The 24,904-nt window shown below is 49.0% G+C and overlaps 1 protein-coding gene across 1 annotated transcript in view; it reads left to right on the forward strand.

The window, feature by feature from the left end:
- Positions 1-24,904, forward strand: part of PHKA2 (phosphorylase kinase regulatory subunit alpha 2) — an 85,957-nt gene that overhangs the window by 54,049 nt on the left and 7,004 nt on the right. The window contains exons 14-27 of the mRNA XM_056131164.1: positions 1,010-1,144; positions 2,157-2,266; positions 3,269-3,413; positions 3,622-3,700; positions 8,306-8,484; positions 9,612-9,785; positions 15,106-15,194; positions 17,186-17,319; positions 17,724-17,880; positions 18,750-18,829; positions 19,323-19,396; positions 19,488-19,622; positions 21,112-21,213; positions 23,639-23,757. Of these exons, the coding sequence (XP_055987139.1) occupies positions 1,010-1,144; positions 2,157-2,266; positions 3,269-3,413; positions 3,622-3,700; positions 8,306-8,484; positions 9,612-9,785; positions 15,106-15,194; positions 17,186-17,319; positions 17,724-17,880; positions 18,750-18,829; positions 19,323-19,396; positions 19,488-19,622; positions 21,112-21,213; positions 23,639-23,757 (1,712 nt within the window). The remainder of the gene's footprint in view (positions 1-1,009; positions 1,145-2,156; positions 2,267-3,268; positions 3,414-3,621; positions 3,701-8,305; positions 8,485-9,611; positions 9,786-15,105; positions 15,195-17,185; positions 17,320-17,723; positions 17,881-18,749; positions 18,830-19,322; positions 19,397-19,487; positions 19,623-21,111; positions 21,214-23,638; positions 23,758-24,904) is intronic.

Below are 24,904 nucleotides of genomic sequence, written 5' to 3' on the forward strand. Positions count from 1 at the left end.
GATTGTTATTGGGAGCCACACCCATCAATGCTGGGGATGGCACCTGGGCCTCCTGCATGTAGAGACGTACAAAGGCCTTTGAACCCTCTCCCTAACCCCAAACCAATGTTATTCTTAACACAAACGGCTCCTGGTATTCCAGTTTAATGAGTATGTGTGTGATGTCAGTTACTTTGGTGAACCACCTGGTACAACTCAGTAGCTCCTAAAGGCAACACCACCACCATGATACTTTGCACAAAGCCATCGTCTTCTTGAGACCACACCCACACTGCAAGCTGGGACACAGGTGACCGCTGAGCACGTCTCCCTCCCTGGTTGCAAGTACAGGAACAAGCTGGGTTCTTGCACTCCCCGTGTGGTCTTGGGTCCTGCAGGGCTCCCGGCTTGGTTCCCACCTGTCTCCTCCTGCCTCCTCTCCAGCCATGGCCAGGCACCTGGTCAGGTGGGTCTGGAGACAAACTGGGATCGCCACATGCCAGCTCTGGCTGCTGAGTGTGGCCCAGCGAGCACCCACTTCCCCAGGTCCTATCTCCACCTTCTGTCCAGGGAGGATTCTCCAGGGCGTCTGGCACCTCTCCCACACCCCTTCAACACCTTCAGTACTTGCTTCAGTACTTCAGGCTTGCACGACCAGGTTGCTCCCCATCCCAATGTCCTATCAGCAGGCCCATTTTCCCATCTCTCGGGGGGCAAAGATCCCGCCGCCACACACACAGTCCACCGTGTCAGAGTGTCCACAGCCAGCACGTACTACGCCATCACTCTTCTTTGCTGCCTTTTGGGGGGAGCAGGGGCAGAGACACACAGGAGAGGCATTATTTGAGATGGGGTCAGACTGTCCGGCACATGGAAGGCACTTGGTACCTGTGTGTCATGAGTGTGGAGGGCACTGGTGTATGGCGAGCCTGCTACCGGTGTGTGTCCAGGCCCAAGAAGAGCTTTATCAGGACCTCCCATGCATGAGGGCCAGGGCCCGCTCTGACGTGGACTCCGCATTCTTCTTTAGTGACTGTGCTGGCCGAGAACGATCACATTAAGGAGTTGTTGGGGAAACACGGGATCCATGTCCAGAGTATCGCTGACATTCACCCCATCCGCGTCCAGCCGGGCCGCATCCTCAGTCACCTCTATGCCAAGCTTGGTAGGTGTGGGCCATTGCAAGGTATTCCTGGTGATAGGGCATCTTGATTCAGAAGGATTGTGGTGGGGTCCTGGGGAGACTGATATATGTCACTGTTACTGTCCTCCCATAGTTCATTTATTTTCTTGAGTGGGCCCAGTAACATCTCCATTGTGAGACTTTGTTGTTACTGTGTTTGGCATATCGAATACGTCACGGGTAGCTTGCCAGGCTTTGCCGTGTGGGCGAGATACTCCGGTAGCTTGCTCGGCTCTCCGAGAGGGGCAGAGGAATAGAACTTGGGTTGGCCATGTTGGCTTTGTGCAAGGCAAACACCCTACCCGCTGTGCTATTGCTCCAGCCCGATGTATGTTGGGCATACTCAAGCAGGGGGCCAGTACTTCCGGGTTGGGGCTGTGGGCAAACAGGCACTTGCTTCCTGTGCCCACTGGGGTAATGCTGCTGCAGCTCAGCTAGGTCTGTTGGAAGAGAAGGAGCACCCTTAGAAAGACCCCTTTAGGACCATTGTGTGTGTGCGCATGAGTGCATGTATGTGTTTGTGTGAGAGAGAGAAAGAAAGAGAGAGAGAGAGAGAGAGAGAGACAGACAGACAGACAGACAGTCATAGACACACATAGAGAGAGATTATTCTAATTCTCTTCTGCAGCCCAGAAAGTGCTCCTTTACCCGTTAAAACGGGAGAGGGGCCTCCAGACGTTTTCTGAAATTGGACTTGGTTTAAGCATTATGACTCAGTACTCAATCAGTTCCCATGGCACTTCTACTCCTTTGAATAATGGCTTCATTTCATGTGGCTGTTGGAATGGGTGCTCTTCCGGTGTTTACCTGGTAGTGCTGGTTTGCAAACCATCCTTGTCCCCTTTTCAAGAAGGAGAAGAACATTAGAAAACCTGCCCCCAACTGTAGAAAGCTTAGCGGCAAAATGAGCACCCCAGCCCCCTGCAAATGGAAACGGAAATGACTTGGGTTCAGCATTTGCCCTTGCCCCCTTTCTCTTTGCCTTTTCAAATAGGAAGGAATAAGAATATGAAATTGAGTGGGCGGCCTTATCGGCACATTGGTATCCTCGGAACCTCGAAACTCTATGTCATCAGGAACCAGATCTTCACCTTCACACCCCAGGTGAGACAATCAGGTATGGTTTGAGGGTCCCTTTCTGTCTGGATGCCCCTTGGTGTGTGGCAGGCATCTGACCCAGAACAGCTTTCCTCAGAGACTCTGGATTGCGCGTGTCGCTTCAGTCGCAGGGACAAATCCAGCCACTGCTTTCAAGTTGCCGGTGCTGGAGCAGTTGACTCGCTGCCCTGGTACCCTGAGGCACAGTCGCTGTGACCCTTGATTATTCTGTCCTCAGAGCCTCTGCAATCGCGTCCAGGCTGATTCACAGGCCCCAGCGCCCCTGACGGGCTCCTCAAGATACTGATTGTGTAACCTCCCTTTGTAAAGGAAACCAGTCCAGACCAAATGCTTCTACCCGTCTGCTCAGCTAGAAGAACCAATAGCGGTTGTCTCCGTGTGTGGCTCAGCCCTCCTACTCTGGTGGGGAGGGCATCAGCCACCCGGTTAAGGGTCAGAACCCCATGTTGACTGTGTCCGGTGACACTCGCTTCCACCCGGGGAGTTGTTTTCTTTCGGAAGCAATGACAAAGCTGAGCTGAGCAGGGGCTGGTCTCGAGACCAGGAGAACAATTGGATTTTCATCGACCTCAGGGGGCAGCGCCTTTAGTTGACATTAAGCGGGCCATCCATCAGATGAACGGAGGCTCCCCAGCTTGCCTGCTCTCGGTGCCCTCGCTTGGGAAGCATCTCTGGGGCAGCAGCCCTGGCAGGAGGAGGAACTCAGGCGCTATTGATCTCCTTGCAGAGACAGCAGGCTCGGGCAGGTGCTTAAGGCGCTCGCCTGGCAGCTGTAAATCACTCCCGCTGGGCCCGCCTCTTCCCCGATGATGGAGGCCCATCCATCGATTGGTCTGGTGGCAGGGAGAGCCCCAGGATGGGACTCAGGCCAGCCCCAGGGAGCCTCTTCTCTGGGAACCCAAGACTGCTGCTAGGAGGGACAAGTGGAGTTGTGCGGCGGAAGCCAGGGCGGACCCTTTACCCAGCATGCTCTCGCTTTCCTTGCAGTTCACCGACCAGCACCACTTCTACCTGGCCCTGGACAACGACATGATGGTGGAGATGCTGCGGATCGAGCTGGCGCACCTGTGTACCTGCTGGCGCATGACAGGCCGGCCCACGCTCACCTTCCCCATCACGCACACCATGCTCAGTAACTTGATGCTGGGGTCCCACCCCGACTCTCCCAGCCCCTCCCCTCCCCCCAGTTCAATACTGCAGGGCCTTCTCGGCAGTTTGGCTTCTTAATTGGGGAATGTTCTCTGCCCTGCGTGTGTTGTCAGATTACACATGTGGAAGAAAACAGGTGTGCCCAGAATATGTCAACTAACATATCTTTCCCCCCACCACCCCACCCTTAGCAAATGACGGCTCGGACATTCATTCTGCGGTTCTTTCTACCATTCGAAAATTAGAGGACGGCTATTTCGGTGGAGCGAGGTAACGTGTAAACAGGGCAGCACCACGGTCATTTCTCAGAGTGGTTAGAAACCTACAAATTTCGAGCCACAAATGCAGCTATGCTTTTTTGTTTTTTGTTTTGTTTTTAACGCAGCTTGCCTAAAGCAGCCAGGCTTGGGAAGCTGGAATGTACTCTGAAACAGCATGTGTAAGGGACGAATGTGAAATTTTTATGGGCGCTAGGAAGTTTGGGGCTCAGGGAGGTGGAGAGAGCCGTCTCTGAAGCGCTCTTTGGGAAACATGTGTGACCACAGGGTCCTCAGAGCACAGCACCTAGGCCATTGTCAGGGGCCCCCTAGCCTGTCCTCCTGGGGCGGAATGACACTCAGGTGTTAGGGCCATGGGGGCGCTCAGCTACCCATAAACCCTTTCACGTTTGTCTCCACTGCAGTTGTCGCGAGACCTGGGTTTCTTCTGTGCCCTCGTGGCCGCTTGAACATTCCCAGTTCAGCAGGGCTAAGCACGCTTGCCTGATGGGCAGCAGCTCTGCGCCATTGGAACGACTCCCCGTTCCTTGCTCTGCAGCCCCTAGCCGACCTTCCATTTCTAGAACCCTCTTCTGATTGGTCCAAATGTCTCTGGGCCTGGTGTTGCACCTTGCTTGATGGCCTCATGGTTCAGGAACTGGGTTTGGAAGCCCCAAGGGGGCCTCTCTGCTCACAGAGCCCGCTGAGGGGGTTGCTGTCGGCCCCGAGTGGCCCACACCCCTGACTTCTCCCAGCCTGTCTCCCAGCCATCTGTGTTTCCAGGGCGCTGGGCTGCTTTCATCCCTCCGGCCAGGCATATGATACTGTAATAAAGAGAAGATGGTGGCGACCGCTTTTCACATTCAGTTTCTCCCGGCCCTGCTGGCGCGGTTGTGATGATCAGGGTGGCAGCCTCCCTCCCGTTGGTTGTAGCGCTCTCACGTGTTGGTTGTGTTGCTCGCGCACTGGAGGTCACACATCAGGGTGTGGTGCTCCCACACTCAGCTGCAGTGCTCGGTGGGGTGGAACTGCAGTTGCACATGTGCTCCTGCAGTTGTGAGGCTCAGCAGGGCTCCTTGTGAGGCTCACACATCTTAGTCGCCGTGGTCCTCGCTCGCTGTTGTGCCCTTTAGTTGTATTGCTCACACACACGGCTGTTGTGTGCCCATAAAGCACAGGCAGCACTGGGGACCAGGGACACAGAGTTTCCTGGCTGGTGGCACTAAGTGGTCTCCCCACCCCTCTGGAAACCAGTTCTTTCATTGCACTGCTCTCGTTTTCGGAAGGACACTGAACCCCGCTGCTTAGAATGGGTTCTGTCATGTGCCCTTCACTCTGTCCCTGAGCTGTGCTCCCCTTCTGTGGGTAAGAAACTTAATGAAAAGAATGAAGTCTGCCCCTCCTTAAGACCCGCCCCCCACCTGCCCCCGCCCAACCCTGTCACTGAGACAGTCATTAAACCATATCCTAGGTCCTCATCATCTGACTGTGTGGGAACTGGTCCCCACCATTGGGATTATGGGGCAGCCATGGCCTCAGGCAAGGGCATGGGATTGCTCTTTGCAGAAAAGGGAGGTCCATCACAACCTCAGGCCACTCTCCAGAGTCATTGTCAAACCTTGCAATAAAGAATTTGGGATGAGATCAATAGTACAGCAAATAGGGGTTTGCCTTGCACATAGCCAGCCCAGGATTGATCCATAATACCACTGTGGTCCCCTGAGCTCTGCCAGGAGTGATCCCTGAGCACAGAACCAAGAGTAAGCCCTGAGCACTGCTGGCTGTGGCCCCTATGCAACAAAACAAAAAGGAACAGTTTTTGAAAAGACAAATAGTAAAGTAAAGAAATTTTGTTAAAAGGGGAGGGAGAATTCAAGACAGAATGTGGAGAGAGGAACAGAGGGCCCCATGAAAGAAAACAAAGGAATTGCCAGGGGCAGCCAGGTACTGCCGATAGTCCCCTGAGCACCACCAGGGGTCGCTCCTGAGCACAGCATGAACATGCCCAAGTATGTGCACATTCCATCCCCACCAAAAGAAAGTAATTATGCACCCATGTTGAAGTGCAGGGTCCTAGAGGAATGTGTGCAATTCGCTTTTGCAGCTTCGTACCGTGTTTCCCAACTGCTCCAGCCACCAGTAGACTAAGTGAGAGTTGTTAGTTTGGATTCCTCCTGTCTTTCATCTTCTTATTTCGCCCTTTTGTTCTCTTCTGCAGGGTCCAACTTCTCTGGGTTCATGTCCTGGACTGGTGTGGACTACATTCAGACTCTTATCAAGTCTCAGGGCCTCTGTCTCTATCTCCGAAGGGGGTTCAGCCTTTGTGCTTTAGGGCTGCTTTGGGGCTGACAACAGAGTAACTTCATATCTCTAGATCAGTATCTTGTTTTTATTACTTCCCGGAACTCAGGGCCCCCTGCCTACCTGCTGCCTCAAGGTCAGATCTTGGTTTATGACTTCTTGAAAGTTATTGCCGAAGCCCCCACCACCTGCCTATCTACTTGCCCCACAGAGTTTTTGGGTAATTAAGGTAGACTCTCATTTCACATTTCCTCCAGGTTTGAGGATCCTTAAGAAAAAGGATCTGAGGCACATATGCTGCCTGAGCCCATGTGCTGCTTGCGCCCACGTGGCTGAGCACATGTGGTGCCCGAGCACATGTGTCGCCCGCATCTCCCTTCTTGAGATGTGTGCTTTCATGCTTTAGTGTCTAATAACTTTCATGGGATGTATCTGGGGGTTCTCTCCACATTTGGAGAAACCCACATTCTCTCTTGAGCATGTCTCTCTCTCTCTCTCTCTCTCTCTCTCTCTCTCTGTCTCTCTCCCTCAAAAACCGTCCAAATAAAAATCTATTTACTTCAAAAAAAAAGAAAAGAAAAAGGAGATAACTCAAAGGGCTGAGTGTGTCCCTTGCATGAGGGAGGCCTGGGTTCGAACCCCAGTACCACTGCACCCAGGCCCACAGAGGCAGTCCCATCCCTGGATGTGGCCTCTGTGGCAAGATTACCGTATTTAACTCAAAACCTTTCTATCCTGAGGGCATCTTCAGGCACGACTGGGAGTGTGTGCCCCAAATAAACTTTGTTTTGGGGTGGGGATAGGGAGGGCACACCCGGCAATGCTCAGTGGTTCCTTGCTCTGCATTCAAGTATTACTCCTGGCTGCACTTGGGGGACCATATGAACTGCCAGGGATTGAACCCAAGTCAGCCACACGCAAAGCAAGCACCCTACCAAACCCCCAGATACGCCTTTTTTCAAAAGCACTCAAGTTGCCAGATTGTCCCCCTCACTTGCTGCCTGAAACCTTGGAATTGACCCCTTTCGACTTCACCCCACAGAAATTTGCCACCTTCTCTGCCCTACCTACCAAGCTCAGGCCAAAACAAAGCAATGATCAGAACTGGCCCCAGAGTTCTCAGAGTTTTCAGAGTTCTGAGTTCTCCCTAGAGGTTGTTTTGATTCTAGTTTGGAGCCTCACACAGCAGCGCTCCTCCTCGCGGAATTTTAGGGACAGCTCCTTGTGGTGCTGGGGAATCCAACCCAGGCCTCCCACCTGCAAAGCCTGGGTGTAGCCCAGTGATTCATTTTCAATTTATACAGGAAGACTTTTCTAGCTCTCCCTGCAGTGCTTCTTAAAGGTGCCCACTTGCTGCCAGAGTGTGTGCATTTAGGAATTCATTTGCATCTCTCACGTCCATTTGCTCTTGTGACATCATCTGCTGCCGGGAGCTCCCAGGCATTCTGACTCCTGCTCCTTCCTGTTTGCACTCAGGATGTGCCATCCGGGGGACCTGCACAGCCCAGAGGCTGTTGTCTTTGTGGCAGGACCCAACGTGGGAAATACAGCTCACAGTTTACTTTTTTTTTTGTCACACCCAGTGATTCACAGGGGTTACTCCTGGCTCTGCACTCAGGAATTACTCCTGGCAGTGCTCAGGGGACCATGTGGGATGCTGGGAATCGAACCTGGGTCGGCCGCATGCAAGGCAAACGCCCTACGTGCTGTTCTGTCGCTCCAGCCCCGCTCAAAGTTTTCTATGGAACATTCTCCAGTCTGGCAATGCACTAGGGTCCTGGGGAACCCACGTGGTAGTCTGGGAATGTTCTGTGCTTGGCATTCCTTCAAGAGAGATTCGACTCCGAGACACTTCCTTACCCAGGCCTATGCCCCTGTCACTGTTCAGTGGTAGGGACTCAAACATTCAAGGACCGGGTGACCAGCCCTAGAGCAGTTGCTTGTGCTTTTGTTCTAGTCCCATCATTTTTAGGGCAAAGGAGGAAGCAGAAACAACAACCCAACTGGTGGTTCTGGGTGAAAAGGGTTCAGTGCGTTCTGTCAACTGGTCGGTTCAGATTGTTATTTGTATTGGGTTTGGGAGTAAGAAATCCGCATGACTCATTTTGGCGTTTAATGTGCTGTGTGTTTTCACTTTATCCTTGCTCTCGAGTTTTCGTTTTAATTTCTTGGCTGACTTAGATGGGGCAGTCTGAATGGTGACGTGTTTATTGATCCTGGCAGAAGCGCCACCTGGTTGTTGAAAGTCTCCGCATGATTCAGAGTGGAAATGTGGCCACGTGGCACCTGTACGTGTAACACCGTGTCTCTTCGACAGAGTGAAATTGGGGAGCCTTTCGGAATTTCTCACGACGTCTTTCTACACCTACCTGACCTTTCTGGATCCGGACTGTGATGAAAAGTTGTTTGACGATGCCAGTGAAGGCAGCTTGAGTCCTGACAGCGACTCAGATTTGGGAGGCTATTTGGAAGATGTATATAACCAGGGGAACCAAGGTGAGGGTTGCAATGCCTCTGCAGGTGGTTCATTCAATTTATTTCATTCTCAGCTTTGTGATCAAAATTGTCGAAAATTCCTGCACAGAAAATAATCGGTAATTATCATGATAAAGACTTGCATGTATTAAAGCAAATTAAATGCCATTTGAACACCTTGACTACAACATAGAGTTGCTTTCAAATAAGTTTTATTTGGAGGAGAGTGTGAGCCGCATCCAGTAGTGCTTGCAGGCTACTCCCAGCTTTGTCTTGGGAGGACCTCGTGGTGCCCTGGAGTGAATCAGAGCAGGCCTCGTGCAAGGTGAGCACCTCAGCCCTGTGCTATCTCTCTAGCTTGGGAGAGGCTTTTTGAAAACTATAGAGCCAGAAAGACTTTCGAGGATGAGGACTTTCCACCCAAATATATTCTGAACGCGAAGCACTGCTTGGCTTTTCAAAGAAAGGGTAGAATGATGAATGATGAAACTGAATACAGTTTGGATTGCAGTGACCTGTTTCTTACTTTTAGAGAGTATTTGAAATTGGGGCTTGAGGTGCCATAACACTTAACTTATTCTTGACAAACTAAAAATAAAAACATCAGGTATTGGCTGCTGACCCTCACACTGTCTTACACTGTTTTTGCTTCATCTTAGGATAATGTGATAGAAACGCTGTCTTTACTGTGTTTTCATTCCCTAAGTTCGAGTTTTTCCCAAATAATAATGTTATAAACACAAACGTTATCTATGCAAATATCTCTCTGAGGGTGAAGTGCAAACCTCTATATCAAAACATTTCCATCCAGGGGCTGGAGAGATAGCACAGCAGATAGGGTGTTTGCCTTGCACGTAGCCAACCTGAATTCGATTCCCACCATCCTATATGGTCCCCCGAGCACTGCCAGGAGTAATTCCTGAGTACAGCAGCCAGGAGTAACCCCTGTGCAATGCCGGGTGTGACCCAAAGCAAAAACAAAACAAAACAAAACAAAAAACCTCAAAAAACGAAACATTCCCATCCACAAATTCTACTTCAGGGCTACATGCTATACACATGTACTAGAATGTTCTACTTAGAATAATGTTCATTTAAAATATTTCTGCAGCTTGTTTACATTTCCTCTTCCTCCCACCTAATTACAGAAAGCCCAGATGACCTGGACCAATATATCAACCACCTCCTGCAAAGCACATCTTTGAAATGCTCTCTTCCCCCTCTTTGTAAGAAGAAAGAAGATAGCCATGTCTTCGGTGCTGTCCACTCCACTCGGGACATACTTTCCATGATGGCCAAAGCAAAGGGTTTGGAAATGCCATGTATGCTCTTCACTCTTTTCTACCTCCTCAAATAATTTCTTTTTTAATCAAAGCAACACATGAGCAGAATCTCAAAGTCAAAGAATCCTAAAAGACACCAAATGCAAACGTTCCATTCCCCCCCTCCCCACTGACCCCAAATCCTTTTGGCTCCTCTCCATATTTTTAATGATTTATCATGACAGGTACATGCCTCCATATTTCGATAATGTGTATGCCCCTATCCTTGGATGCATCGACTTGATTTAATATCTGTTGATTTTCTCTTAAGAAAGAGGATGAGTTTTTAGCCATTTTTAATCACAAGTCCTCTGCTTTACTTCCTCTATCAGTCAATATAATTGTGTGTTAGTTAAATTCGCACTCACTTTTTATGTCATTATATGTTTGCAAATATTATTTCCAGCTGAGCATATAGCATATAAAGAATGTATTCTCATATTTTATTTTTTCTTTTTTTCTAACAGTAAAATAGCGGCCCAATACTTTCATTTGTTTTGCTTCTTTCCTATACCTTCCCGTGGCCTCACAATACAAGTTTCTATACTGTTGATCATACCCCTGAATATCTGTCCACTTATCTTCTTAGGGACAAAGAGTATTCTATCTGGGCCCATTGGGCTGTAGTTACAGTTTCTTTTTTGGGGGAAAGGGGTGGTGCTCAGTGCTTCCTCCTGGTTCTGAGCTCAGATGAGACTCCTGGCCGGCTCGGAAGACCATAGAGTGGTGGGCTTGGAGGACCATAGAGTGGCGGACTTGGAGGACATTAGAGGTGCTGAGGATCAAGCATGAGTGCCATGTGCAAGGCAAGCACTTTACCTACTGTACTGTCTCTCCAACTCCCTTATTCTCCTTCCCTGATTCGTTCTTTTAGCGGCATTTATCCTAAGATTATTTCAATAGGTTAAGATAAGCTGGAGTGATAGCACAGCAGTAGGGCATTTGCCTTGCGCGTGGCCGTCCTGGTCGAGCCAGGTTCGATTCCTCCGCCCCTCTCAAATAGCCCGGCAAGCTACTGAGAGTATCTCGCCTGCATGGCAAAGCCTGGCAAGCTACCCATGACACATTCGATATGCCAAACACAGTAACAACAAGTCTCACAATGGAGACGTTACTGGGCCCGCTCGAGCAAATCGATGAACAACGGGAGGACAGTGCTAGTGCTAGTGCTAAGATAAGAATGGCTACCGGGAAAGAGGGCACAGTCTCAGCTTGCTTGTATCTGAAATGCATGGCCACTTTTGACCTTGGTTGCCCTCCCTGGGATGTAAGTTTTATTCTCTGATTTTCCTCTGCCATCATCCTACAGAGAGCCGTGACACTTCCTTCTCATCTGTGTTGCTGCTCCTATTTTTTAAGTGTCATGCCTTTTCCTCTTATGAACTTAGCCTTATTTTTTTTCTTTTTACAACAAATAATGGGTATTTCCCCACTTTATTTAAACACTGTGGTTTGCAAAGTTATTCATGATGATTTGTTACAGGCACTCAATATTCCAACACCCATCCCACCACCACTGTCACCTGCCCTCCATTTTCCCAGCCACCCCTCAAGCCTGTCCCTGTACATAGCAGGCCCACAATAATTGATTTTATGTTGTTTGTTACCACTAAATGGCTAATAGAATGAGCAAAAATTACTTAGTAAAAGAAAATTTGTGAAAATTGTTGTATCTCACCATGGGGACATTAAGTCCTTGTACAAGGGTTCACTAAGCTGTTGTTGCTAGTTGGGTCTTCTGTATTGTTTTTGTTAGTCAAAATTAGTTGGTTCTCTGTTAAATCCCATATAATCTTGTGTGTTATTACAGTGATTTCAGTCTTGTAGAGTTTAGAGATGCGCTCCGAAAATTCAGATTATTTTACTGGGCTGGAGTGATAGCACAGCAGTAGGGCGTTTGCCTTGCACACATCCGGCCCGGCCAAGGCAGGTTCAATTCTTCCGCCCCTGCATAGAGCCCGGCAAGCTACCCAGAGTATCTTGCCCGCACGGCAAAGCATGGCAAGCTACCCGTGACGTATTCAATATGCCAAACACAGTAACAACAAGTCTCACGATGGAGATGCTACAGGGCCCGCTCGAACAAATCGATGAACAATGGTAGGACTGGGACCGTGACTGTTTACTGGGCAGTCTGGCCAGAGGTGGCAGCTGTTGGAATGTGAACGCAGCTGCCGGGGCTTTGATAGGGTTGGTTCTTGGCTTGTCTCTGTCCCGAGATCACCCCGGAAGTCTCAACTGGGATCCGGGCATCCAAGAAATTACTGCGTTTAGTTGGTTTCTTTTGAGATTTGTTTCTGAGTCTCTGAAATAGGGCTCGTAGGTGACGGTGGTGGTGGCATATAGGTATAACTCATTAGGTTTAATCTTTTGATGGAGGGTGCCCAGTAGTTTCCTGAGAGCGCTTGATGGATAAAATTGTTGAAACTTCATAAGTATGAAAATATCTGCAGTCTCTTAACTACGAGAGTTTATCTGGGAGTAGAATTCTCAATTGAAAATAAATTGTTCTGTGGAATTTTGAAAGCAGTCTTTTACCGCCTTAGTATTGCTATGAGAAATGTTAATGTATTCTGAGTTCCGGTCCTTCTAATACATCGTTTTCCCCTTGAAAAAAAATTTTGGTGGGAGAAATGGTGCTCAGGGCTTACTTCTGGCTCTTTACTCAGGAATCACTCCTGGCAGTGCTGGTGGATGCCATGTGCAAGGAAAATCTCTCTCCCCCCCCCATACTCTCTCTCTCCCCGATACTTTGCAAGTTTGAAGGCTCTTCTCAGCCTCCAAGTTCTGAACTTTCAGTTCCGTGCCTTTATCTGGGTAAGTTTTCATCCACTGTTTTGGGTACCCAAGGGCCTTTTCAATCTGGCATTAACTTAAAAGAGAATAATTACCACTGAATGGGAGAAAAGAAGAACTTATTTCTCAGAGAGAAGGCTGAGGACTGACTGGAGAAAAGCAAACTGATACAGAGAGCATTCTGATTTGCTCCTTGTCCTGCCCACCCCAATTCTCAATAGAAGAAAATCTGACATGAAAGTAACAAAGCATTTCTCTTTGATAGGCATATGATAATTCCTTACCATCCTGGCTCAGCAAGAAAGTGCATAATTTGAGCTCAGGAGACCTATACTCTGAGACAGAAGCCATTGTAGGTGTGAGGAAATGCAAATGAAGAGCCTGAGATTTCTTTTGTGGGTGGACATTTGGCTCCGGTCCTTACAGCTGTTCTGATCACCCCTTCAAGCTGTAATAGCAGCGGGGCGGGGGTGCATTCGGGCTCCTCTCAGGCAGTAGAGAAGAATTTCTTTTATTTTCGTGGAGGACTCCAAGCCTCTGCAAATTCACCTTTTCTGTGACCAATTTTGTGGATTTTCTTCCACACTGGAAATACACATTGCAGCCCTGTAAAATCTCTCGTGCCCTCTCCGTGCACCATGATTCCATCATGAAGCTCCTAGCAAGCTTTCATTTCTCTTCTGTCTTCCCTTTACCCTTTGCTCTGTTCTAGGGAAACTTCAACTTTTTGGTCCACCCCCTTAATTGAGTTTGTTGGGGTTTTTTTTGCCATCGTGTCTTTGTTCTCTGCATTGTATTTACTCTGGTTTCTGTGTGCAGTGTGAATTTATTTTTCTTCTCTAAGAATATTAATGGCAGGTGTTTGGGCTTGTTTTTACATTCTCTTCTCCTTGAATGGTTTCCAATTCCACCATATTCCTTTGTCCTGTTTGGGGTTTGTTTGTTTCTGTCTTCTGTTTTGTTGTTGTTTGGTTGGTATTTTGAGCCACACACAGTAGTACTCAGGCCTTACTCCGGGCTCGGCACTCAGGGATCACTCTTGGCAGGGCTTGGGGACCCATATGGGGTGCTGGGAATCAAACCTGGGTTGGCTGCATACAAGGCAAGCACTCGACTACTATACTATCGCTCTGGCCCCTTTTTGTGTCTTCTGTATTAGAATCTTTTCTCCAGTGCTAAGCATCTCTTGGCTGTTTGTTCTGCATGAGAATCTCCTGAGTGTGGGGGTGGGGTCTATTGACTGAGGGGGTTGCAAATGTTTACAGGCCAGATTTCCCAGAGATACTCTAGTCTCCCATTCAATCCCCTTGTTGACAGGCAAGCTTGTAGGTTGTTGGGGCTATTCCATGTAGGAAATGTATCCAGGTGTTGAGATAAGGCAGTCAGCTTCCCTTCTCCCTCCTCCCTCATCCTCAGAGCACCCCCTTTACAAACTCTTCAGATACACCCTGTATTTCTAACAGAGAGAGAAGGGTAGTCACCAAGATGTGTCATGTTGAGAACGGCATTTAGAGAACTCACTGCTTCTAGAACAGCTTCTTCCCAGTCAGCCTTCCTCATTTTGGATGCCATCTCTGATCCCTAACCTCCCGCCTCCCACTCCTCTCGCTCCAAAGGTACACAGCACAGCAAGCTCCTGAGACACCTGAGGATTATCTGATATAAAGCTGACAGGTTCTGACATTTCCTCATGGGACTCAGGGCGTTTGGTTGCCGTGTGTCTGCTGAATCACTTATCTTGTCCATTCACTTTCTGCTTCCCAAATTGTGTGACTATTGTCTTCTTCCCTGTATTCCCTATTCTGTTTATCCTCTAAAAAGATTACATTCTATTCTATTCTGTTTATCCTCTAAAAATATTACATTCTATTCTATTCTATAGTGGAGGTTTGAGAAGAAGCAGAATTAAAGATATGCAATTCATTAGTTTAACCTGAACTTCTATAAATGCCTCTTAAATATGCATTGCCTTTTCCTTGAAAACTTCCTATTCTCTCAAAATGCAAAAAGATAGCCTGAAAGGCTATCTTATTCATTAATGAATAAATATGAATAATGAGAGCATCCAAAACTGGTTTAAAAACTGATGCTTTAATACCCTGCAGTGCCAAGTGAAACATACAGGACAGGAATCCCAGACACCTTGATTATGAGAAGGCCCTGTCCTTGGATAACTGGTCTACCATATCTGGTTTCCTCATCTGAAATAAAAAGAGGTTGGACTGAGTCATATCTAAGTCTCTTTCCAATCCTAAAATATTATGTTCATTTCTCTGAATTTCCTGAGGGAAAAGTAAAATCCAGCTTCTTATTGCAAGATATGTGTCTTACATCCTGGTCATTTCTTATTCCCAGATTTAAGCATGCAGTGTTGACTTCGTGGTAAATTCTTGTTGAAATCAGTTAAGCTAAATTAGTGACTCTTCCTCTAGTTGGTTTGTGTTAAAGAAGAAGTAGGTAGTCTCAAAAGAAGTATTTTATCCTCCTCTTTCTCAAAAGAACTCTATTTCTTTAAATTTTCCAGTTGTTCCCATGACTTTGCCAACTAAAGTTCTTACTGCCCATCGTAAATCACTGAATCTTGTTGATTCTCCCCAGCCTCTCCTTAAAAAGGTGAGTATTTCAAACCCCTTGCTTGAAAAGTATGTTTTATAATGTTCATGTACTTCTGTGAACTCCTTTAAAAGGTTGGAAACCCCCCCCCAAAAAAAAAGAAACCCATCATGTTTCTTGATATCCAGGACTTCAGGGATCAGAAGTGCTGAGCTATGGTATAGAGTCACTCCGGAATCTGCTGTTCCAGTGAGGGCATCAGTCTGACACCCACCTTTATGCTCTGTGTGTAGGAAAAAAGCATACTTGGTTTCTGCCCACTCATCAGAATCTCCCACAAGAGCGAAATAAATTTACTCAAGATCAAGCCTGTCCTCTCTTGCCAGACAGTGGGGGCGAGAGTGGGGTGTGGTGCTGGGGGGAGTCGTCCTTGCAAGCAGAATACACGGGATGCAAAGGTAGAGAATGGCTCTTTAAGAGAAGAAGACTTCAGGTCGGTTTCTCACTAGCTCCCAGAACTTGTTCTTTAATCCAGAAGTCCCCCCTAAGTGGGTCCAGAATGATAATATAGTGGGTAATGCTCTTGCCTTGCACACAGACATCAACCCAGGCTCAATGCCTGGCACTACATATGGTCCGCCAAGCCCGCTAGGAATGATCCCTGAGCACAGAGCCAGGAGTAAGCCCAGAGCACAGCCAGATGTGATCCCCCAAAGCAAAACAAAACAAAAAGTTTCCCCTGACTTCATCCCACATGAATAGGAAGATTCAGTGTCTGTCAGAGATTTAGAGAGGTTTCCAAACTTATTTGGTCTACTGCCCCCTTTTCAGAAAAAATAAATCAGTCAGTATCCCCTTCTTGAAATCTCTTTTCTTTAAGCAAATGAATAGAAAGTCCCCCCCCCCCACACACACACACCCAATTTACAATCCCTCTGTCAGCTCTCTGGATTATTCCAGTTCCTCCCCGCAGACAGTATTATCTATTGGGGAAACACAATTTTAACCTATCCTTAATTTTAGGTTGTTTAAAACTCACATACTTGGCGGGGAGGCAGAGTGATAATACAGTGGTAAGGCACTTGCCTTGCACACTGTTGACCCAGGTTCAATCCCTGGCACCTCATATGTTCCCTGAGCCCTGCCAGGAGTAGGACCTGAACACAGAACCAGGTGTAAGCCCTGCGCAGCACTAGTAGTGTCAGGGGGAAAATAAAACAAAGACAACTTGTATACTTTTTTGTTTTGTTCCTTTCCGAAAACTATTTTATCAAAGTACAGAACATATAAAGTGGGAGTAGATATCTCATGAGTCGTCACGAAACCAAGAGTCTTGACCAGTCGCCCTTTGTGCCCGTCCCACTCACTTCCTCCCACTCCACTCCAAAGATAACCATCCGTCTGATTTCTGGTTCCAGGAGTTGGACTGTCTGCTTTTAAACTTTGCAGAAATAAAACTCACATGTATTTTAACCTGATCGATCCCACCTCTTGCAAACATTGACCACTACACTGACCAAAGATAATAAAGCTTATAAATAGAAAGTTACAGAAGATTCCCAGAAAACTTGGAGCCCAGCACAGAGTTGAAAGAGCAGCTTAAGCTCAGATAGAGAAGGGAGCACCAAATAAAGGGTGTTGGGAGGATCCTCCCAGGATGGGAGATGCATGCTGAAAGTGGACTATAGACTGAACATGATTGCCACTCAATGTCTCTTTTGCAAACCACAGCACCCAAAAGGAGAGAGGTGGGGTGGGATGGGGGGTGGGGGGTGGGAAGGATGCTGGGATCATTGGTGTGGAGAGTGGGCACTCATAGAGGGATGGGTACTCGATCATTGTATAACTGAAACCCAAGCACAAAAATTTGTAAGTCTACAACTGTACCTCATGGTGTTTCACTAATGAAATTTAAAAATATATATGTTAAAAATAATTACATTATAAAACTGAAAAAAAAGAGAGAAAGAAAGAAAGAGCAGCTTCGTGTATACGTTCCTGATCTGAAAGTTCCCACATGGGCTCAGCCCCTGTCCCTTGCCTTTTGACAGTTGCCAGAAGATGATTACCAGTTACCCCGAGATGATCATGGTGACTTGGACTGTGAAAAATTGGTTGAGCAACTGAAAGATTGTTCGAATTTACAGGACCAAGCCGACATTCTTTACATTCTGTATGTTATCAAGTAAGTCGGCAGCCTTTGCTGAGTTGAGCTCTCTTGCTGTTGTTCTTCACTCTCTGTCCTCGTCTTCCTGTCCTTCCTGCCGGCAAGCCCCGGTCAGGACTGTGACCCCAGAACCCCTGGAACAAGACTCCATCCCCTTCTCTGCCTGTTAATGCCGGCTGCCCTGGACGAGAAGTCTGGGCAGGCCAGCATCGTCCCGGGTCCTGATGCTCGGCTTGTGTTTCAGCGGTCAGTGGGGCTCCTTGAGTGACAGGTAGTCCACTTGCTGAGGGTTGGGCCCAAGGAGAGCCCGAGCACTTGGTGGAAGTGAGAGTAATTCATTTTTCTCTCCGTCAAGTGAGCTCGGCCAGAAGACTCTTTGACTCTACTGGCCCATGCTTCTAGAATCTTCTGTTTCTTGACAGGGGCCCCACCTGGGACACAAATCTCTCTGGACAGCACCGGGTCACCGTTTACAACCTACTCAGCGAGCTCTACGGGAAAGCAGGCTTGAACCAGGAATGGGCTTTGATCCGCTACATCTCTGGCCTGCTCAGGAAGAAAGTGGAGGTGCTGGCCGAGGTGAGCGTGCCCGAGCGTGGCTGGCGGCTGTCCCGGCCAGCTTCACACCCGTGTCCTATTAGGAAAGCTGAAGGCAGGTGCCTGTTAGCTGCAGAGAAAACCTCTCCACTACCCTCCCACAGCGCACACCAGCTCCTGACCTCCCGCTGCTCTTGCAGGCGAGCAGAGGAAATGAAATTGAAGATGATTGGTTTTGTTCTTCCTTAGCTGCCGAAAAAGGCTTACTGTGAAATGAAGTGAGAGCGCTCCGTGGCCCGGCACCCTCACAGACAGATCCCTCTCATTTTTGCACCCGCATAATACAGCCATCATTAATGGGTTCTGCTCTGAGGTCCTGCCAACTTGCAGAGCCGGTGTGGGAAAGCTCAGCCCCGTGGTAAAATGACGGCATTTATCACACATGAACAGTGGGCCCGCTGAGGGCTGTGACAGTCACTGGTTCTTTCTCTTCCATCTCCCTTGTGTTTGTGAGGGCGAATGGGCTTCAGTACCCACCTGTGGGTCGTGGAGGACCAGCCTGGAGACACAAAGAGCCTTCAAACCCATGCATTCAGGACCGGAGCAATAGAATAGTGGGTAGGACATTTGCCTTGCACACAGCCAACCCGGGTTCGATCCCAGGCATCCCATATGGTCCCCCAGCACTTCCAGGAGTAATTCCCGAGTGCAGAGCCAGGAGGAACCCCTGAGCATCACTGGGTATGACCCAAAAAGGAAAAAAAACAAAACAAAAAACCAAAAACAAACCATGCATCCTGGATTCCTGAGCTCTGAGCTTAGAAGGCGAATGTAGGCGCATGTGGGCATGTGGCTGGTGATCACTCCCCACTGGCTTTGTTCATGTCCCTCTCCTTTTTCCTAATCATCAGGCCTGTACAGATCTGCTGTCACACCAGAAGCAGCTGACAGTGGGTTTGCCCCCTGAGCCCCGTGAGAAGATCATCTCTGCGTAAGTCTTGGACATGCGGGCTGGGGGTCGGCCTCAGGTGTGCTATCTGGGAAGAGGGAGAATTTTTTTTCTATAGTGACCATGCTGGGGAGCATGAGGACTAGACCTAGCAGAGCTGGGGTCTGAGGCGGGAGCATGCAGTCCTGGGGCTCAAACTCAGGACCTACCACGTGGTAGTCGTACGCTCAACCATGCGAGTCACATCACATTCCCAGTCCAAGTGGGTCCTTTCATTGACATTTGTTTTTAAATTGGGGGGGGGTCATGTTCAGTGTTGCTGGGGCCTACCCCCAGCGGAGCATTGCAGGGGCTGCTGTGGTGGTGCTTGGGGGACCATGCGGTGCAAGGCTTGAACCTGGGGCTCCCACATGCAAAGCCCGCATTACAATTCTTCAAGCTTTTTCCCCCAGCCCTGGCACAGAGCTAGGCTCCTTTGGTAGGGCACATGGCACTGCTCCTTGGCACCATCCATGTGTCCTGATGCCCTTCCTAGTCCCCTGCCCCCCGAGGAGCTCACAAGACTCATCTATGAAGCCAGCGGGCAAGACATCAGCATTGCTGTCCTCACTCAGGTCAGCTGGGGGACGGGCTGCTGGGTGGCACCTGCATAGGGCCACTGCCACCAGCTCTCTGAACTGCTGTCTCCTCGTGTGTCCACCTCAGGAGATCGTGGTATATCTGGCCATGTACGTCAGGGCTCAGCCCAGCCTCTTCCTGGAGATGCTCAGGCTCCGGATCGGACTGATCATTCAGGTGATGGCCACAGAGCTGGCGCGGAGCCTCAGCTGTTCAGGTGGGACATGCACTGCCCTCTCTCCCTGTCCCCCTGAACACCTGCCCAAGTATTCTGGAGTCAGGGCTCCTCACCCCGGGCACATCTCTCATTTGACTACACCTTTCAACCCAGCCATCCAACACAAGGTATAGGTTTTCCTGTCAGGGAGAAAGGCCCTGGAATCTTCCACCTCACTTCCACATCCTCTTTGCTGGGCACTATCATTTCCATTGGATAGCACCTCCCCTGCAAGAAGTGCCTCAGATTTCAATCTGGAAGTCACTGTAGTCCAACATCAGGGAGCATCACGTGGTGAAATATCACACATCTGGACGGTCTCTCTCATGTGTGGGCCTTAAAGATACACAGCGAGTTAGCAACACAGAGCCAAAGGCAACTCAACAGAAGAACTGATCCACACAATTGAGTTGCTGGGATGGGGGCTTTGAAAGGGAGGGGTGTTGGGGTCCTTGGGGTAGGCTGGTGTGTATACTGGTGATGGGTGTGGAATTGGAATTATAAGGTAAAGGTAAAGGCCCTCCCGTTGATCGTCGATTTGCTCGAGCGGGCCCAGTAACGTCTCCATTGGAGACTTTGTTGTTACTGTGTCTGGCATATCGAATACTCTCGGTAGCTTGCCGGGCTCTCCGAGAGGGGCGGAGGAATCGAACTCGGGTCGGCCATGTTGGCTGCGTGCAAGGCAGACGCCCTACCCTCTGTGCTATCGCTCCAGCCCATAATATATTATATAGTAAATAATATATTATATGTAATATATACTATATAGTATAGCACAGTGGTAGGGCGTTTGCCTTGCGTGCAGCCAGTCCGGCCCAGCCGGGTTCTATTCCTCCGCCCCTCTTGGAGAGCCTGGCAAGCTACCGAGAGTATCTTGCTCTCACAGAAAAGCCTGGCAACCTACCCATTACATATTCAATATGCCAAACACTGTAACAAGTCTCAAAATGGAGACGTTACTGGGCCCACTTGAGCAAATCGATGAACAACGGGAGAACAGACAGTATATAGTATATTATATAGTATAGTGTATAGTAAACCACAGCATGAATAGTCAACCACAGAACCTCAATCAATTTTAAAAATTAAGGGAAAAATTAGATTTTTAAAAAAAAAAACATGCAGGGGCTAGAGAGATAGTGCAGCAGGTAGGCCTTGCACACAGCTCACCTGGGTTCATTCCCCAGCTTCCCATATGGTCCCCTAAGTATTACCAGAAGTCATCCCTGAGTGCAGAGACAGGAGGAACCCCTGAGCACTGTAGGGTGTGCCTGTCCCACCGCACCAAAGCATGCCTTTGGTAGGAAAGTGCACAGGATCACCAACAATGAGAACCAGCCCAGATTGGTGTCACAGTGCCCTAAGGCGAGGTCATCTGGAGTAGGGAGACCAACCACAGCATCTTCCATTTCTTTACCCCTAAGTCCCTCCTGTTGCCATCTTCACTAGTCCCATGGCTGGGACACTTACACGAAGTTGTTGGTTTTAGGAGAAGAAGCTTCGGAAAGCTTGATGAACCTCAGCCCTTTCGATATGAAAAGTCTCCTGCACCATATTCTCAGTGGGAAAGAATTTGGTGTTGAAAGAAGCAGTAAGTAAAAACTTGGTCTCCCTCTGAGGGGAGGAAGGGAGTAGAGGATCTGCTCGTGCCTTGTTAGCTGGAGCCATGGTTCTTAGGGGTCAGTCCTGGCTCTGGGAAGCAGGCAGTGCTGCGATTGAACCTGGGGTTCCTGCAGGAAAGAAAGCGTTCAACGCTTTGAGCCACCTCCTTGACCCTGAAACTGCTTCCTTTAGTTCAGTGGTTTTCAAGAGCAGAAAACTACTGCCAGTATGCTAAAAGTTGATAGCCATCTGGCTGGTGGTGGTGCTGAGCCCCTAGGGCAGTGGGGAGAAGAAGGTAGAAAACCACTGGGTGAGGTGAAGTCTGACAGCAGTGATGGCAAGTGGGAAGATAACAGAAGCTTAAGGAATGGCGCTGTCTGTCCAAGATGGAAGCATTTGGCATATGGGTTCTTCTATAGGGCTCCAAGAGCCCTGCCAGGGGTTCCGGAGGGTGGCAGGCTGTGCATGTCTCAGCTTAGGCCAATGGGTGGCCCCTTGTGCCCGGCATTAGGAGGGGGTGAGCTGGCCTGTGTACAGGGCTGAAAGGGCTGTTCGTTCTGGACATCCGTGTGCCCACAATGGTTAGGTACAGACTCTCCCAGGCAACCCTCCTTCTCCTTCCTGTGTGTGGGGGTGTGCCTTGCAACCTCACAGTACCTTTGTGCTAATGGAGCTGATTTTGTCCCTGTATTACTCATTCAATTGGTATCTGTACCAGAACCTTGTTTGCAGTACTAGGAAATATAATCACTCAAGTCCTGGCAGAATTCTGTTCTCAAATGCTCCCTAATTATAATTGAAGCAATTATCATTTCTCCTCCTCATAATAAAGTGAAATGATTTGCAGATACATTTGCGAATTTATTTCATCAAGGCCAAGAGATGTGATGTGGACTGTCATTCTGTTTATTTAATAAGAAGGACATTGGGTACTCACTGGTTTCCCCCCCCCCCCCAGTGAGCACCAGCCGGCACCCCAGACCAACTGCAGACAATCAGATGTGCTTTGATAGCTTTGCTCTGTTCCTGAAAGATCCTTTCCCAGAAGTTCTACTCTATTCTTTTGAGTACCCCATCCTTGAAATGTAAATATTCAAGATAAATATTTAAAGTCTTCTGCTCATTAAAACGGGCCACAAGACTTGATGTATGCAATTACTGAAAAGGTGTTATTGAATGGAAAGCCCCAGGATCCTGGGGGACTGAGGAAGAGAATGATGTTGCTCAGAAACCCCAGATCTGGGGGCCCCGGCATCCTATAATGGTTCCCCTAGTCCCACCAGGAGTGATCCCTGAGCACAGAGCCAGGGATGAGCCTTGAGCACTACTGGGTGTGGCCCATAAAGCAAGAACCAAAAAAAATTAGAAAAGGAAAGAAAGCACCCCTACGTCTGTTTCCTTGCACACCAGGCCAGAAGAGACCTATTCTTTTCCATAGGACATTGCTCCTTGCTTATTCTTTGTTCCATTTTGATCAATTATAAAACTCAAATCACTGTGGAATTTCACATTATATCCCGAGATTCCTGAGATATCTGAAAGAATTTTTGTTTGTTTGTATGGAAGGGAGCCAAACCCTATGGTGCTCAGAGGTTACTCCTGGCTCTGTGCTCAGGTATCAGTCTTGGTAGAACTCAGGGGACTGTGCTGTGTGCCAGGGATTGAACCCGGGTCAGCCTGTCCAAAGCAAGAAACCTATCTGCTATACTATTGCTTGGGTCCCCATGCTGATTTTTTATTTTGGGTTTTGGATCTCACTTGGTCGAGCTCAGGAACTGCTCTGGGCTCAGTGCCTCAGGGACTACTGGTGGTGCTAAGGGGACCATGTGGTGCTGGAGATCGAACCCAGGTCCCCTACACGCATGGCATATGCTCATGCAAAGCATATGCTCAGTCCATTGAGCTGTGTCTGCAACCCACTGTGGCTTTCTGAATGGAGCGGGCTCCGTTCTTTCTACACGGATGCTGTGCTTTTGGAGAGGTAAACATGATTTTTAAATAAACATCCGGTTTCCCAGGCTGGGGCTGTTGATCAGTGGTAGGGCACAGTACTTAAAGCCCTGGTTTGGAGCACCGAAAGCCCGGAACAGCTGGACTATGAACAACTCGTCAACTGTGGTGTGGAAATGAAGTAGGAAAAAAATAAAAACAGAGCCGTGGTTAGATGACTGACAGAGCAAAAACAAACAGCGAAAACCCCACATTTGGTTTACTGAAGAAAGGTGTGTGTCACACACTGCTTGGGCGACCTTCTCTCTTGCTCCACCCGCTGGAGGCGACACCCACTGGGATGGAGTTGCCAGCCCTGTGGGTGTGCCAAGGCTTGGCACCCCGCTCACCCTCCGGGAGATGCTGTTCGTTTCTAAGAGCCGCGCGTGTGTGTGTGTGTGTGTGTGTGTGTGTTTTCTCTCCAGTGCGACCTATCCACTCGTGCACATCCAGCCCTGCCATCTCCATCCATGAGGTGGGGCACACTGGTGTCACCAAAACGGAGAGAAGCGGCATTAGCAGGCTGAGGAGTGAGATGAAGCAGGTGAGAGGCTGCAGGGACTTGGCGGCCGGGACTCCCCTCAGATATCAAACCGTGACAGAATCACAGGGCAAGCAGGGCACGGCCCATCCCGTGTGGAAGACATCAGATCCCTTCTGTACAGGAACCGGAACGGCCCCCTACCCCCTTCCAGCCCCCTCCCCCACCTCCCTCCCCCCACCCGTCTCCAAATATAAGGGAGCCATACGTGCTCTTTTTTTTTTTTTTGCTTACTTTGGGTCACACCCAGCGATGCTCAGGGGTTACTCCTGGTTCTGCACTCAGGAATTACTCCTAGCGGTGCTTGGGGGACCATATGGGATGCCAGGGATCGAACCCGGGCCAGCCACATGCAAGGCAAATCACCTACCTGCTGTACCATCGCTCTGGCCCCATACGTGCTCTTATTCTTTTCTTTTTTTTTTTTTTTTTTTTTTTTTTTTTTTTTTTTTGCTTTTTGGGTCACACCTGGCGATGCACAGGGGTTACTCCTGGCTCTGCACTCAGGAGTTACTCCTGGCAGTGCTCAGGGGACCATATGGGATGCTGTGAGTCGCACCCGGGTCGGCCGCATGCAAGGCATACGCCCTACCCGCTGTGCTATCTCTCCAGCCCCTGCCATACATGCTCTTCTTAACCTGTTCTGTGAACATTCTGGAAAAGGCCCTTGTGCGTGTTTGGTTATGGTGCTAAGAGCCGCTCCTTGTAGTGGCCCACAAGCCTTTAAAAAGGGTAAAAAGGGGGCTGGAGCCATAGCACAGCGGGGAGGGCATTTGCCTTGCACACAGCCGACCCGGGTTTGATTCCCAGCATCCCATATGGTCCCCTGAGCACCGCTAGGAGTAATTCCTGAGTGCAGAGCCAGGAGTAACCCCTGAACATCGCCGGGTATGACCCCCCAAAAAAAGAAAAAAAAGAAAAAGAAATCAAATAAAAAGGGTAAAATGTCACCGGATGTCCTTTTTGTCACAAGTGTCTTTCAAATGAGATAGTGGGGGAACGCTAGATAGTGAGCCGTGTGTTTGGGGCCTTCTGCTGTCCGGGGGCCTCGCACGGCTCCCTGCTTGATGCCCCTCATTGAACTCCCCGTCGGGACTGCAGGCCTCCCAGTCCCAGTGCCTTGATGCCGAGCGGGGTCTAGTTCACTGCT

This window comes from Sorex fumeus, unplaced genomic scaffold, assembly GCF_029834395.1.
Source record: "Sorex fumeus unplaced genomic scaffold, SorFum_2.1 ptg000086l, whole genome shotgun sequence".
In the NCBI taxonomy this organism is placed as follows: domain Eukaryota; kingdom Metazoa; phylum Chordata; class Mammalia; order Eulipotyphla; family Soricidae; genus Sorex; species Sorex fumeus.